We start from the raw sequence: 13,730 nt of genomic DNA, 5'->3' as shown, positions 1-13,730 counted from the left end.
CCTGTGTGCAAATAAGGGTTTAGGAATTACTCCACCTTGTTCTTCATCACTGTTCAATATATGCCAATGGGCATTGAAGATTTGGCGCACTTTTTCATTGAACACAGAGGGGGTGATTCTGACCCCGGCGGTCTTAGACCGCCGGGGCCAGGGTCGGCGGGAGCACCGCCGACAGGCCGGCGGTGCCCCGCAGGGCATTCTGACCGCGGCGCTTTGGCCGCGGTCAGTGCAGGAAAACCGGCGGTCTCCCGCCAGTTTTCCGCTGCCCCTAAGAATCCTCCAAGGCGGCGCAGCTCGCTGCGCCGCCGAGGGGATTCTGACCCCCCCTACCGCCATCCTGTTCATGGCGGGAAAGCCGCCATGAACAGGATGGCAGTAGGGGGGGTCGCGGGGCCCCTGGGGGCCCCTGCCGTGCCCATGCCAATGGCATGGGCACGGCAGGGGCCCCCGTAAGAGGGCCCCGCAAAGTATTTCAGTGTCTGCCTTGCAGACACTGAAATACGCGACGGGTGCCACTGCACCCGTCGCACCTTCCCACTCCGCCGGCTCGATTACGAGCCGGCATCCTCGTGGGAAGGGAGTTTTTCCCTGGGCTGGCGGGCGGTCTTTTGGAGACCGCCCGCCAGCCCAGGGAAAAACTCATAATACCCTCCGCGGTCTTCTGACCGCGGAGCGGTATAATGGAGGGCGGAATTCTGGCGGGCGGCCTCCGCCGCCCGCCAGAATCAGAATCACCCCCAGAGTGTCTTGTGATGCATACTAATTTGGACTCCTTTTGATGAGGTTGACTAAGTAGTAAGTGATCTCTATTATAAAATCGAGCCCTCTTATGGGCTTCTCTAACTAATCTACTTGGATTTTCTTGAGCTAGAAATTTCTCTTTCGTATTGATTGCCCTGTCATCGTAATCAGATACATTGGTGCAATTGCACCTTAGTCTCAAAAACTGACTAAAAATAATGCTCTGTCTTTGATTCTTCGGCTGGTAACTGCAGAAGTGGAGGAGTGTATTGCGTGCTGTTGGTTTCACATATGGATCCACTTCTGATTCACCACTGTTGTGACGTATCAAGACATCTACAAATTTAACTACTTGATTACTGCTATTTGCCATGAATTTTAAATTGGAGTTGCATAGATTCAGCCATGTTATAAATGTATTCAGTTCTTTAGGTTCTCCTACCCAAATGAAAAAAATATTGTCAATGTACTGTGACCACTGGGTCACTGACTCGAAAAATGGAGCAATCTCATTGTAAATAAATCTGTCTTCAGAAGCCCTCATGAAAATATTCACTATGCTGGGCGCACAGGATGGACCCATGCTTACTCCCTTAGGGGGTCATTCTGACCCTGGCGGTCGGTGACCGCCAGGGTCACCGACCACGGGAGCACCGCCAACAGGCTGGCGGTGCTCCGTCGAGCATTCTGACCGCGGCGGTTCAGCCGCGGTCAGAAACGGAAAGTCGGCGGTCTCCCGCCGACTTTCCGCTGCTCAGGAGAATCCTCCATGGCGGCGGAGCGCGCTCCGCCGCCATGGGGATTCTGACACCCCCTACCGCCATCCTGTTCCTGGCGGATCTCCCGCCAGGAACAGGATGGCGGTAGGGGGTGCCGCGGGGCCCCTGGGGGCCCCACAAAGTATTTCAGTGTCTGCAAAGCAGACACTGAAATACGCGACGGGTGCAACTGAACCCGTCGCACCTTCCCACTACGCCGGCTCCATTCGGAGCCGGCGTCCTCGTGGGAAGATAGATTTGCCCTGGGCTGGCGGGCGGCCTTTTGGCGGCCGCCCGCCAGCCCAGGGCAAATCTCAAAATACCCTCAGCGGTCTTGCGACCGCGGAGCGGTATTTTGTCGGGGGAAGACTGGCGGGCGGCCTCCGCCGCCCGCCAGTCTCAGAATCACCCCCTTAGTCTGTTAGTAAAGTTGTCCCCCAAACTCAAAGGTGTTTTCTCAAAGTTCAATTTTTAAACATTCCAAAATAAATGTTTTAGGGGCCTCCACTAGATATATGAACTGCTCTTCTGCCATAATTGCTGCTTCTTGAGGGATGTTTCTGTACAGAGCCTCAATATTTAATGTCACTAAAAATTCTCTCTGTGAATTAAATTTTAACCCTTCTACCGTTCTCATCATATGTCTGGTGTCCTGTATATAGCACTTGATCAGAGATACTACTGGTCACAAAAATGAATCACCATATGTTGACAAACGTTCAGTCACTGAACCTATAGTTGTAACTATAGGTCTATATGAAGGGTCAAACTGATCTTTATGTATCTTAAACACTCCATAAATGCTCGCCATCCTCGGATTGGGAACATTAAGGAAGTCATACTATTTATCACAAATGATTCATGAATTCAGGGCTGCTGTTGTTAAATGAGATATTTGTTTTGACACTCTTTTCGTGGGGTCAATCTGAACCTTTATATAGTGTTCCCTATTATTATTCAGCATAGATGTTGTTTTTTCAACACACGGTTTGGTATCTAATACTACAATCCCTCCTTCTTTATCGCACCCTTTAATTATGATTTCTTTGTTATTGTTCAACACTTCCAAAGCTTTTTCTTCTTCTTTTTCCAAATTTGGAATAGGCTTTGAAACAAAACAGGTGCACTCCTTCGATTTTTTTCATAACTACTTTCTCAACCTTAGACCCTAGTTGTTCTAACAAGTGTGTATATCTAGATGGTAAATCTAGGCCAGACACGTTAAACTTTCTGATCTTAAGTGAATCTGTGCCCCCAAAAAACATTCTTAGCTGTACTTTCCTAAAGAAGGGGACTACATCTTTAAATAATTCAAATTTGTCCACCTTAGAAGGAGGAACAAACGACAATCCTTTGTAAGTAGAAATATCATGGCTGGATCCAATATACAACTGGAGAGATTGAAAATAGGGATTTGATTAATTGTCTCTTATGTTGGCCATTTTGTGTCTGCAGGTATTGATGACTGTTGTTGTTCGGGATAAACCCCACCTCTGACGTGAGGTTGGAGGCGTGGCCTCCACGGGCTACATCTTCCTCCTCGTCTGACTAAAAAAGGTGTACCTCTTCCTTGCTCTAGTTCAAAATGTATCCTTCAACCTGTCTGATCAAAATGGTGGGAACATCCCTCCTTGTCTGAATCCGAGGTATCTGAAAAGTTTAACAACTTTCTGGTATTCCAGCCTGATCAGGAGGAACTCTCTTCCTGATATGTGCCTTGTTGATAATAATTTTCTCTCTAGTCTGGATATGCTTTTGTTTCTGAGAAAAATCGAATGTCTTTTTTCAACTTTTCTGTTTTTTTACTTTATTAAGTAATCATTACAGTATGTTAATTCATTCTCTACTTCTAAATTTTTTTTGGCATCTTCAAGTGCAATAGGTTTTTTATTTTTATTTATTTTCTCTTCCAATTCAAACTGTTGGAACAACTTTAAACAATTGTTTCACAATTGGGTCAAATTCATCCTTCCTGGAAACAATAGTAATTGAATAAAAAGGCTCTACATCAGAACCCAATTACTATCAGCACATTGCTTTAATAGATGCCGATGGCAACATATTTTCTACATGTTTTATTGCAAAAATGATCTGATTGGGTTGATGAGTAAAAAATCATCAAATGTTGACAAACAGGCTTTAGGCTGGCATGTATTACAGTTGATCATATAATGATTGCCTTATGTCTGTTGGTTGAAACAGTTACGGAAAGGAAGCAAAACAACTATTTGCCTGCTTCATTGATTATTCTACCACTTTTGATAAAGGCAATAGGAACCATGTTTGGCAATAATTACACTTTTGGACTTTTTGCTCACAACATATTAAAACAGAGCTATATCCCTGCCCCATAATTATTTTTTTTGTATAGTGCATATTAATAGATCCATTAGGAGGCTTCAGTCCAAACCTGACCCAGCATAAAATTAGTAATCTAGCATACAGAGACCCAAATGAGTCAGTTAAATTGGTTACACAAATATAACAAAAGCAATGGTGTAATCGTGAACATAAAGAAGACAAGAATAATTATAACAATAGTTAAACAATTCATTTGAAAGCTGGAAACATCGACAATTGATCAAGTTTAAAATGATCCTTACCTAAGCATATTTTGTGACATAAACTTAAACTGGCAAGTTGCCAAAACTAGTAGCAAGATTGGGGGTGCTACAAATGCTTCGAAGAAAGTCTCTAGACAAGTTTGGGAAGAGCATTTGGTCCAACTATTGCTGCTGCCAACTTAAAACTATTTCCTATCATGCTCTACTGCTCACTGTTGTAGAACAGTAACCTTATTCAAAAATGTGATACAATATTCATCAAAAACATGCAACAGCTGCTTTGAGACCATCTATTCCACACTGTAGATGAAAACTTGATTTTGGGCTGATATCTTTATCCTCACAACACAATATTGCCTTTAATTATTATGTCTGTGATTGTGTAACTGCAAAGGATGATATTTTAAAAATGTATCTCTCAAGAAATGACCTCCTTAAAGTGCTCAACAAAGACAATAATTGATATAATAATTGGTGAACGCAGCAAACCCTATTTGAAACACTATCTGATGAACCACAAACAACCCAAACTCATAATTTGGGGCCACATAAATGAATTCAACTACTTGATTGACATAGCTAAATTATCAACATATAAAAAGTCAACCTTACGTCGAGGCACATAGGGGCATATTTACAAGCCCCTAGCGCCACCTTGCGCCGCCATGATGTCATTTTTTTTACAATAAGGTGCCTCTAAGGTGTCTTTCCCCTGCGCTGTATTTACAAAGTAGCGCAATACTTTGCAACCCCTTGTGCTACATTCTGCCTACATCAGGCGTAATGTAGGCAAGGGGGGTGTGCTAACGCAGGGAAGCCTGAAAAAATGGGGCAATGAAATTTACAACACTTAACTGCAACATTTTTCCCCTCATTTGTAACGCCTCAGACGCACCCATTTTAATCAATGGGCCTACCTGTGCTTTGCTGCACTAGCATCAACATTTTTAATGCTAGCCCAGCAAAGTGCCACAATAGCATCAAAACTTTTGACGCTATGGTCCTAACGACCGCCATGGTACGCAATATTGTAAATACAGCACAACCATGGTGTTGTTAGGTGGGGTGGGGCAACCGATGTGCCACTTTCTTGTAAATATGCTACTCGGATACAGACTTTTCTTTACTCTAACATGGAGAACAATACCAATAAGGTATATCTGAAAATAACTTACTTTACATTTTAATCCTACAAATAGAGAGTGCTTTGAGGAGCTTAACGAAAGACCAAAGACTCTGCTGCCTATGCAAGCAGAAGGAGGAAACACTTAAACATATTTTTTATTTCCTAAATAGTAGAATTATTACAACAAAATATATCTGTGATCATTCTTCATGACTGCCAACTTCAGAAAAGTGAAGGAGGATACCCTGTACAGCTTTAAAGGACCATCTAATAAATGTATTGGCCCTTTAATCAAATGTTTTTTAATGTAACATTTAATTACTTATCATCGGTAAATTACCAATAGGCAGAAATGTCAGCTATAGCACATTCTTTTTTTAATATAAAAGTGGAATGCTAATGTTCTATTTTATGGGCACTTAAATTATTATAAAATATGTTTTTATATATGTTGTACTTGACAAAATCTAAATCTGTACAATAAAGTATTAGTAACACACTGCCCCCATTTTTTTAAACAAAAACACGAGTATATGGCTTAGTAAACCATATTTAGGGGGTTGTCATTAATTTTATATCAGCTGCATTGCCGTCATTCTCTCAAGAAAGGATTCATCTTTGTGACTAGCAGAAGATAAGGAAACTCATAGCCATATCGCCTGTCTTATAAAAGGCAATAAAGGATCTGGGAATATTTTAAACAAATCCCAGTACTGCTAGAGAAGCCCAAGCATTGTGTGTCAAAGTAAGCCATCCAAGGGAATGCCAGCCCTTCAGAATATCAACATGCTAGACTGAGCCCATCTGCATAAACAACAAATAAAGACATCAAACTGGTTTCACGATAGTAACAAACACACAATACAGAAGCACAACTTCTCCACAGCACATTGCAAACAAAGTAAACAATTGAAAGAAAGAGAACTAAAGAAAGAAAGAGGCTTAGCTACATATAGAGTAGCAGTCAGCTTCCAAAAAGAGTCTGGTACTGCGAAACAGAACTTGTGGGTGAACAATCAGGTATTGGTGTCCTCACGACAAGAGGGAGGAAATAAATGTTTTGTTAATATTAAAGAACTAACACAATTATTTGTTTTCCCTGCCAGCAGCCCCCCGTATAATTTAAGGTAGGGGTATGGACTGATAATTCTTCTATGCACTTTTATTTGCTTTATAAATTCCATATTCCTTATAATTAAGGGCTGGTTTTGTTTAATGGGAAAATCCGGATAGCCCTTGTGAACCAATCTTTATAGACTAACTGGAACAGAGCTGTTGGGAGCGCAGTGGGTGAAATTATTGTTGCTGCTTGCAGAGTAATTGGCATTGTCTGGGAGATGTATTTTATCAAGTCATGTACTTTGATCCTTGTCTTCTGAAAAAAGCGTCTTTTAATAGCACTATTGCTTTAATGTAAAACTTAGTTTTGCACTTTAAAACGATACATGCCATTGAGTGCTTCTGTTTCAGGGGAACGAGTGGTTGCATTTGCTTCTGTGGAAGGAATATTCTTCTCCGGCTCTTTTGCTGCTATATTTTGGCTGAAGAAGCGGGGCCTCATGCCTGGTCTCACCTTCTCAAATGAGCTCATCAGCAGAGATGAGGTAATTAATTCCAAAAGTGTGAATATGTATAAAATATGTTTGCTTTCCTCAACAGTATTTTACTCTCCTAATTTTGATGAGTTAGAGCAGATAAGAGCCAATGCTTTGAGATCATGACACTGTCACAAATAATGTTAACCTTTATTTTTGTCAGTTGTAATCAAATGCATGTCTATCAGTGCTCCCAATATCAGTGTGTTTCTTTAATCTCCCTGTATATCAGGATGTTGGATATTCAGTCACAATATGAGAAACACTGCCAGAATTTGTCTTTGTCGATTCTTAGACATAGTAAGATTGCAGGGAAGCCATTTTAAATACATGTGCTGGACACTGGTCAATACGAGTTCCCCAGATACATGATGGCTACTCTGAACTTACGAATGTTTGGTATCAAACATCTCATATTAATAAACCCTTCCAGTGATGGATTTCTTAATACATGCGCCCGGAGGGTACCTTTAGAGCTGCCCCTTGAAAAACCTACCAAGTGCTGGTAAGCTCACTGACTGGCTCTGTCCAGCCTGCCACCAACAGATGAGAATTTGGCCTCCCAGGGGGAGAGCCTCCACTCTCGAGAGGTCTGAAACAAAAACCCATCCGGGCTAGGGTGTTACAAACACCTCCCCACAGGATGCCCTGCAGTCCAAGGCCAGAGGTTCAAAGAAGCCCACCACCTTTGGTATGTAGATCTGGCCTTCCTCAGAGGAAGATGCCAGATCTTCCTGCCCCAGGGCCCGTCTGGCACCTGTATAGGCGGGAAAATTAGCTATGCAGGAGGCGTGTTGCCCTTATAGGCTGAACACACCCCTAGGGTGGCCATCCTGAAGTGGACAAGACTTAGGAAATTCCACCATCTTGTGTGTGGTGGAAGTTAGGAACTCTGGACATGGTGATGCCCTCTCCTCACAGGAGGTGGTCATCTAGGGGGTGTAGTGACCCCAAGGGTAAGTACCCCATTAGCTACCACCCTTCACTCCCTTTAAAGCCCCCTAAATTGAGGGGCCTCCTGATAACAGATCTTCCTTAGAAGGAGTGGATGTAGGAGGCTGGACTGGCTTGTAGTGGGTACCAAGAGGTACTTACACCTTGCACCAGGCCCAGGTATCCCTTATTAGTGTAGAGGGGTGTCTAGCAGCTTAGGCTGATAGAAAAGGTAGCTTAGCAGAGCAGCTTAGGCTGAACTAGGAGATGAGTGAAGCTCCTACAGTACCACTAGTGTCATATGCACAATATCATAAGAAAACACAATACACAGATATACTAAAAATAAAGGTACTTTATTTTTATGACAATATGCCAAAGTATCTCAGTGAGTACCCTCAGTATGAGGATAGCAAATATACACAAGATATATGTACACAATACCAAAATATGCAGTAATAGCAATAGAAAACAGTGCAAACAATGTATAGTCACAATAGAATGCAATGGGGGCACATACTGTAGGGATAGGGGCAACACAAACCATATACTCTAGAGGTGGAATGCGAACCACGAATGGACCCCAAACCTATGTGACCTTGTACAGGGTCGCTGGGACTGTAAGAAAACAGTGAGGGTTAGAAAAATAGCCCACCCCAAGACCCTGAAAAGTGGGTGCAAAGTGCACCTAAGTTCCCCAAAGAGCACAGAAGTCGTGATAGGGGAATTCTGCAAGGAAGACCAACACCAGCAATGCAACAACAATGGATTTCCTGACGAGAGTACCTGTGGAACAAGGGGACCAAGTCCAAGAGTCACGATCAAGTCAGGAGTGGGCAGATGCCCAGGAAATGCCAGCTGTGGATGCAAATAAGCTGCCACCGGATGGTAGAAGCTGTGGATTCTGCAAGAACGACAAGGGCTAGAAACTTCCCCTTTGGAGGATGGATGTCCCACGTCGTGAAGAGTCGTGCAGAGGTGTTTCCGTGCAGAAAGACCGCAAGCAAGCCTTGCTAGCTGCAAGGGTCGTGGTTAGGGTTTTTGGATGCTGCTGTGGCCCAGGAGGGACCAGGATGTCGCCAATTGCGTGAGGAGACAGAGGGGGCGTCCAGCAAGACAAAGAGCCCACTCAGAAGCAAGCAGCACCAGTGCCAGAACAGGCACTACGAAGTGGGGTGAACCGGAGCTCACCCGAAGTCACGAAAGAGGGTCCCACGACGCCGGAGGACAACTCAGGAGGTCGTGCACTGCAGGTTAGAGTGCCGGGGACCCAGGCTTGGCTGTGCACAAAGGAAATCCTGGAAGAGTGCACAGGAACCGGAGTAGCTGCAAAACACGCGGTTCCCAGCAATGCAGTCTAGCGTGGGGAGGCAAGGACTTACCTCCACCAAACTTGGACTGAAGAGTCACTGGACTGTGGGAGTCACTTGGACAGAGTTGCTGAGTTCAAGGGACCTCGCTCGTCGTGCTGAGAGGAGACCCAGAGGACCGGTGATGCAGTTCTTTGGTGCCTGCGGTTGCAGGGGGAAGATTCCGTCGACCCACGTGAGATTTCTTCTGAGCTTCTAGTGCAGAGAGGAGGCAGGCTACCCCCACAGCATGCACCACCAGGAAAACAGTCGAGAAGGCGGCAGGATCAGCGTTATAAAGGTCGCAGTAGTCGTCTTTGCTACTTTGTTGCAGTTTTGCAGACTTCCAGCGCTGTCAGCAGTCGATTCCTTGGCAGAAGGTGAAGAGAGAGATGCAGAGGAACTCTGATGAGCTCTTGCATTCGTTATCTAAAGAATTCCCCAAAGCAGAGACCCTAAATAGCCAGAAAACGAGGTTTGGCTACGTAGGAAGGAGGATAGGCTAGCAACACAGGTAAGAGCCTATCAGAAGGAGTCTCTGACGTCACCTGCTGGTACTGGCCACTCAGAGCAGTCCAGTGTGCCAGCAGCACCTCTGTTTCCAAGATGGCAGAGGTCTGAAGCACACTGGAGGAGCTCTGGGCACCTCCCAGGGGAGGTGCAGGTCAGGGGAGTGGTCACTCCCCTTTCCTTTGTCCAGTTTCACACCAGAGCAGGGCTGGGGGATCCCTGAACCGGTGTAGACTGGCTTATGCAGAGATGGGCACCATCTGTGCCCATCAAAGCATTTCCAGAGGCTGGGGGAGGCTTCTCCTCCCCAGCCCTGACACCTTTTTCCAAAGGGAGAGGGTGTAACACCCTCTCTCTGAGGAAGTCCTTTGTTCTGCCTTCCTGGGCCAAGCCTGGCTGGACCCCAGGAGGGCAGAAACCTGTCTGAGGGGTTGGCAGCTGCATCAGTGAAACCCCGGGAAAGGTAGTTTGGCAGTACCCGGGTCTGTGCTAGAGACTCGGGGATCATGGAATTGTCACCCCAATGCCAGAATGGCATTGGGGTGACAATTCCATGATCTTAGACATGTTACATGGCCATGTTCGGAGTTACCATTGTGACGCTATACATATGTAGTGACATATGTATAGTGCACGCGTGTAATGGTGTCCCAGCACTCACAAAGTCCAGGGAATTTGCCCTGAACAATGTGGGGGCACCTTGGCTAGTGCCAGGGTGCCCACACACTAAGTAACTTAGCACCCAACCTTTACCAGGTAAAGTTTAGACATATAGGTGACTTATAAGTTACTTAAGTGCAGTGGTAAATGGCTGTGAAATAACGAGGACGTTATTTCACTCAGGCTGCAAGGGCAGGCCTGTGTAAGAATTGTCCGAGCTCCCTATGGGTGGCAAAAGAATTGCTGCAGCCCATAGGGATCTCCTGGAACCCCAATACCCTGGGTACCTCATTACCATATACTAGGGAATTATAAGGGTGTTCCAGTATGCCAATGTAAATTGGTGAAATTGGTCACTAGCCTGTTAGTGACAATTTGGAAAGAAATGAGAGAGCATAACCACTGAGGTTCTGGATAGCAGAACCTCAGTGAGACAGTTAGGCATCACACAGGGAACACATACATATAGGTCACAAACTTATGAGCACTGGGGTCCTGGCTAGCAGGGTCCCAGTGACACATAACAAACATACTGAAACCATAGGGTCTTCACTATGAGCACTGGGCCCTGGCTAGCAGGATCCCAGTGAGACAGTGAAAACACCCTGACCTACACTCACAAACAGGCCAAAAGGGGGGGGTAACAAGGCTAGAAAGAGGCTACTTTCTCACAGACAAGAAGCCTGCTGAACCTGAGAACCGAGGAGCACGACTGACTTGACACCAACCCTACCGGCTGCCTGCTACACCTAACCCTCAAGTAGCAACTGACCTGTCCTGCCGCTGCAGCCTCCAAGAAACTGGGAAAGCTGCCAGTGATTTGCCAATCACCAGGAGGAACTCTCTTGGAGTAAAGGAGCTGCTCCCCTGCATCCGCAGGCACCCAATAAAGACCTGAGAAGACCAGGACCGCTAGAAACCCAACACCAGACATCATCACTGCACCCAAGCCACCTAGCCCATGTTGAAATGGGCTAGCAGTGTCAGCATGGTCCCCAGGCCCTCTAGGGATGAAGCCCACCCTGTGCTCACCCACTGTGGACTTCACAATGGCTTTGGAGACTGTTTCTGCAGACACCCCAGCAACTTCGAGTGACTGGGAGACAAGGACCCAACACCTTAGGACACTACTGCAGGTGTCCGCCGTGGACCAAAGAGAAGAGAACCAATGGTGTCCCCACGTCTCCCCACCTCGTGAAACCTGAGCCCACTTGTTGGCTTGGTCGAACTGGACCCCCAGTCCACACCTACAGAGTATTTCTGCGGGCCTTCCCTGCAACCACGAGGAACTCCAGTACCACAACCGATGCCAGAAGACACCCATGCACCTGCGCCCTACAGCTCGAGGAGGAGTGGACTGACGGTGTCGTCACATGACCGAGGACCTCAAGGGCCGAGCCCCATGTTGGTTGCCCTGGACTGTCCTTCCAGTTCATCACTGCAGTAACTTTGTAACCGTACTGATTCCCATAGACTTGAATAGAACACCTGACCCTGTAACATACCTCTGCACCCGGATGCACCAGAGCTTCTCGAGGTGACCTGTTGGTATGGCCCTGGACCTTGTCCCAAACTCACCTTGTGTCCTGGAGATTGGTCCTGTAAGTCACTGCATTCTACCTGGTTTGCCGTCTTTGTTTTCCTCCAAAGGATTGCATTGCAGCTTCCTGACAAATGCACTGTCTACTTTTAAAAACGCTAAAAATTCATAACTCAAAAAGTACTCACCTGACTCCAGTGATCTTGGCATCAAAGTGTACATAAAAGCATGTGTTATTTTCGTAAATTGGTGTCAGGTTTCTTTGAGTGTGTCTCACTGCGTGAGTGTGTGCCTTACATGATACAAATGAAACATAACATAACATTAGTACTACCCTCTGATATGCCTAACTGCTCGACCAGCCTACCCACAAAGAGAGCATTTGGGATGTCATTTGTGCCTCTGTGATGCCTCTGCTTGGACTCTTTACACGTTGTACCTCATTTTGGTCCACTATATAAAGAGCCAGCTTCCTACATGTTCTATTTCTGAACTCCTTCAAACACATATGGGGTGCTACAGCACCCTTGCACCCCTTCTTCCAACATCACTGGTGATGGAAGGAAATGGAACCATTGGGGGAGGGATAATGTGCATAAAAGGACTAGGCTACTAATCCAAACATATTTGCTCAAATGAACTGTGATACTGTGCAACTCCTCCCCGATCTGTATTCAGCAAGCCTCCCACAAGAAGTATGTTTACTGCAGATTGATCTGGCCAACTGAGCAATTGATAAATTGAGTGCCAAAGTCTGCAGGGTAGTTTCCTTGCCACTCTCTTTAATGCAATACTGAGGACACAAAATGACTTGTATTACCAGTGTGTGGTGACACCGCTGCCTTGCAGCTTGTATTGGAATCAGTGACTCGCTTAGAGGAGGTAGAAATCAATTATATGTCTTATCCGCCTGTGCACGCAATGATCTTTTCTTTTGCATCTGGTGTGCATCTCATCCCTTGATTTCTTGCATCATGGCAAAACCAGGTGAACCGGGCTGTAGTATTTTAGTGTATGATTATTGTGATTTGGAGTAAATACCAAGGCGGTCATTACAACCCTGTCGGTAAAAAACCGCCAGGTTTTTTTGGTGGATTTCACCACCAGCAGGCTGGCGGTGAAATCCCTGGTATTACGTCCGCGGCACCGGGACCGGCGGTTTCCCGCCACTTTAGTCCCGGCTACCTGGGGGATTACGAGTCCCCCTCCCGCCAGCCTTTTCATGGTGGTTTGCACCGCCATGAAAAGGCTGGTGGAAAGGGGAGTCGCGGGGCACCCTGCAGACAGTGAAAAGCGCGACGGGTGCAACTGCACCCGTTGCAAGGCCGCAACACCGCAGTTTCATTTGTCCTGTGTTGCGGCCGAGATCCCCGCTGGGGATCTCCTGATGGCCGCAGCGGGAGTGCGCCCGCCCGCCAAGGTCGTAATGACACCCCAAATGTTGGTTTTGTACTGAGTGATAGACATTACCTTATGCCATGGGGATCTTTATCCTGGCAGAAAGCCTATTGCTAAACTCCATAAGGGGAAAATTCTTGCACAGTGAAGTATCAACAAAGGGAATAAATAACTATGTGATATCACAATAGAGAGTGTAGAAGGGATGGATTAAATAAATATTAGTTGAGCTCAGCATTAGTTGTATGATCTTAAGTGTGTCTTGATGCCTAGATAAGAAGAAACTACCTGAGATAGGTAACAGATCAATTGTAATCCAAGGCCAAGATAGAGCACTTTTGTTAAATTTAGCACAAATAATTTAATATTTTCTTGTCTAATTTACTTTTTTTAAACATTTTCCCCCAGGGTCTTCACTGTGATTTTGCTTGCTTGATGTTTCAGCATTTGGTGAACAAACCTACAGTAGAAAGGGTCACAGACATTGTACTGAAGGCAGTCAAAATTGAGCAGGTAAGTGTTAAAGCTATTACAGTTTTTAATTCAAAGATCCGTT

The 13,730-nt window shown here is 45.6% G+C and overlaps 1 protein-coding gene across 3 annotated transcripts in view; it reads left to right on the top strand.

Moving 5' to 3' along the window:
* Positions 1-13,730, top strand: part of RRM2B (ribonucleotide reductase regulatory TP53 inducible subunit M2B) — a 96,421-nt gene that overhangs the window by 60,242 nt on the left and 22,449 nt on the right. For 2 of the 3 annotated variants that reach the window (XM_069220575.1, XM_069220577.1), the window contains exons 6-7: positions 6,660-6,793; positions 13,583-13,687. In XM_069220575.1, the coding sequence (XP_069076676.1) occupies positions 6,660-6,793; positions 13,583-13,687 (239 nt within the window). The remainder of the gene's footprint in view (positions 1-6,659; positions 6,794-13,582; positions 13,688-13,730) is intronic. The other variant, XM_069220576.1, reaches the window with a different exon arrangement.

This window comes from Pleurodeles waltl, chromosome 2_2 (genome assembly GCF_031143425.1).
Source record: "Pleurodeles waltl isolate 20211129_DDA chromosome 2_2, aPleWal1.hap1.20221129, whole genome shotgun sequence".
NCBI lineage: Eukaryota > Metazoa > Chordata > Amphibia > Caudata > Salamandridae > Pleurodeles > Pleurodeles waltl.
The sequence above is the reverse complement of the archived record's forward strand: the minus strand, read 5'-3'. Positions and strand labels throughout refer to the sequence as shown.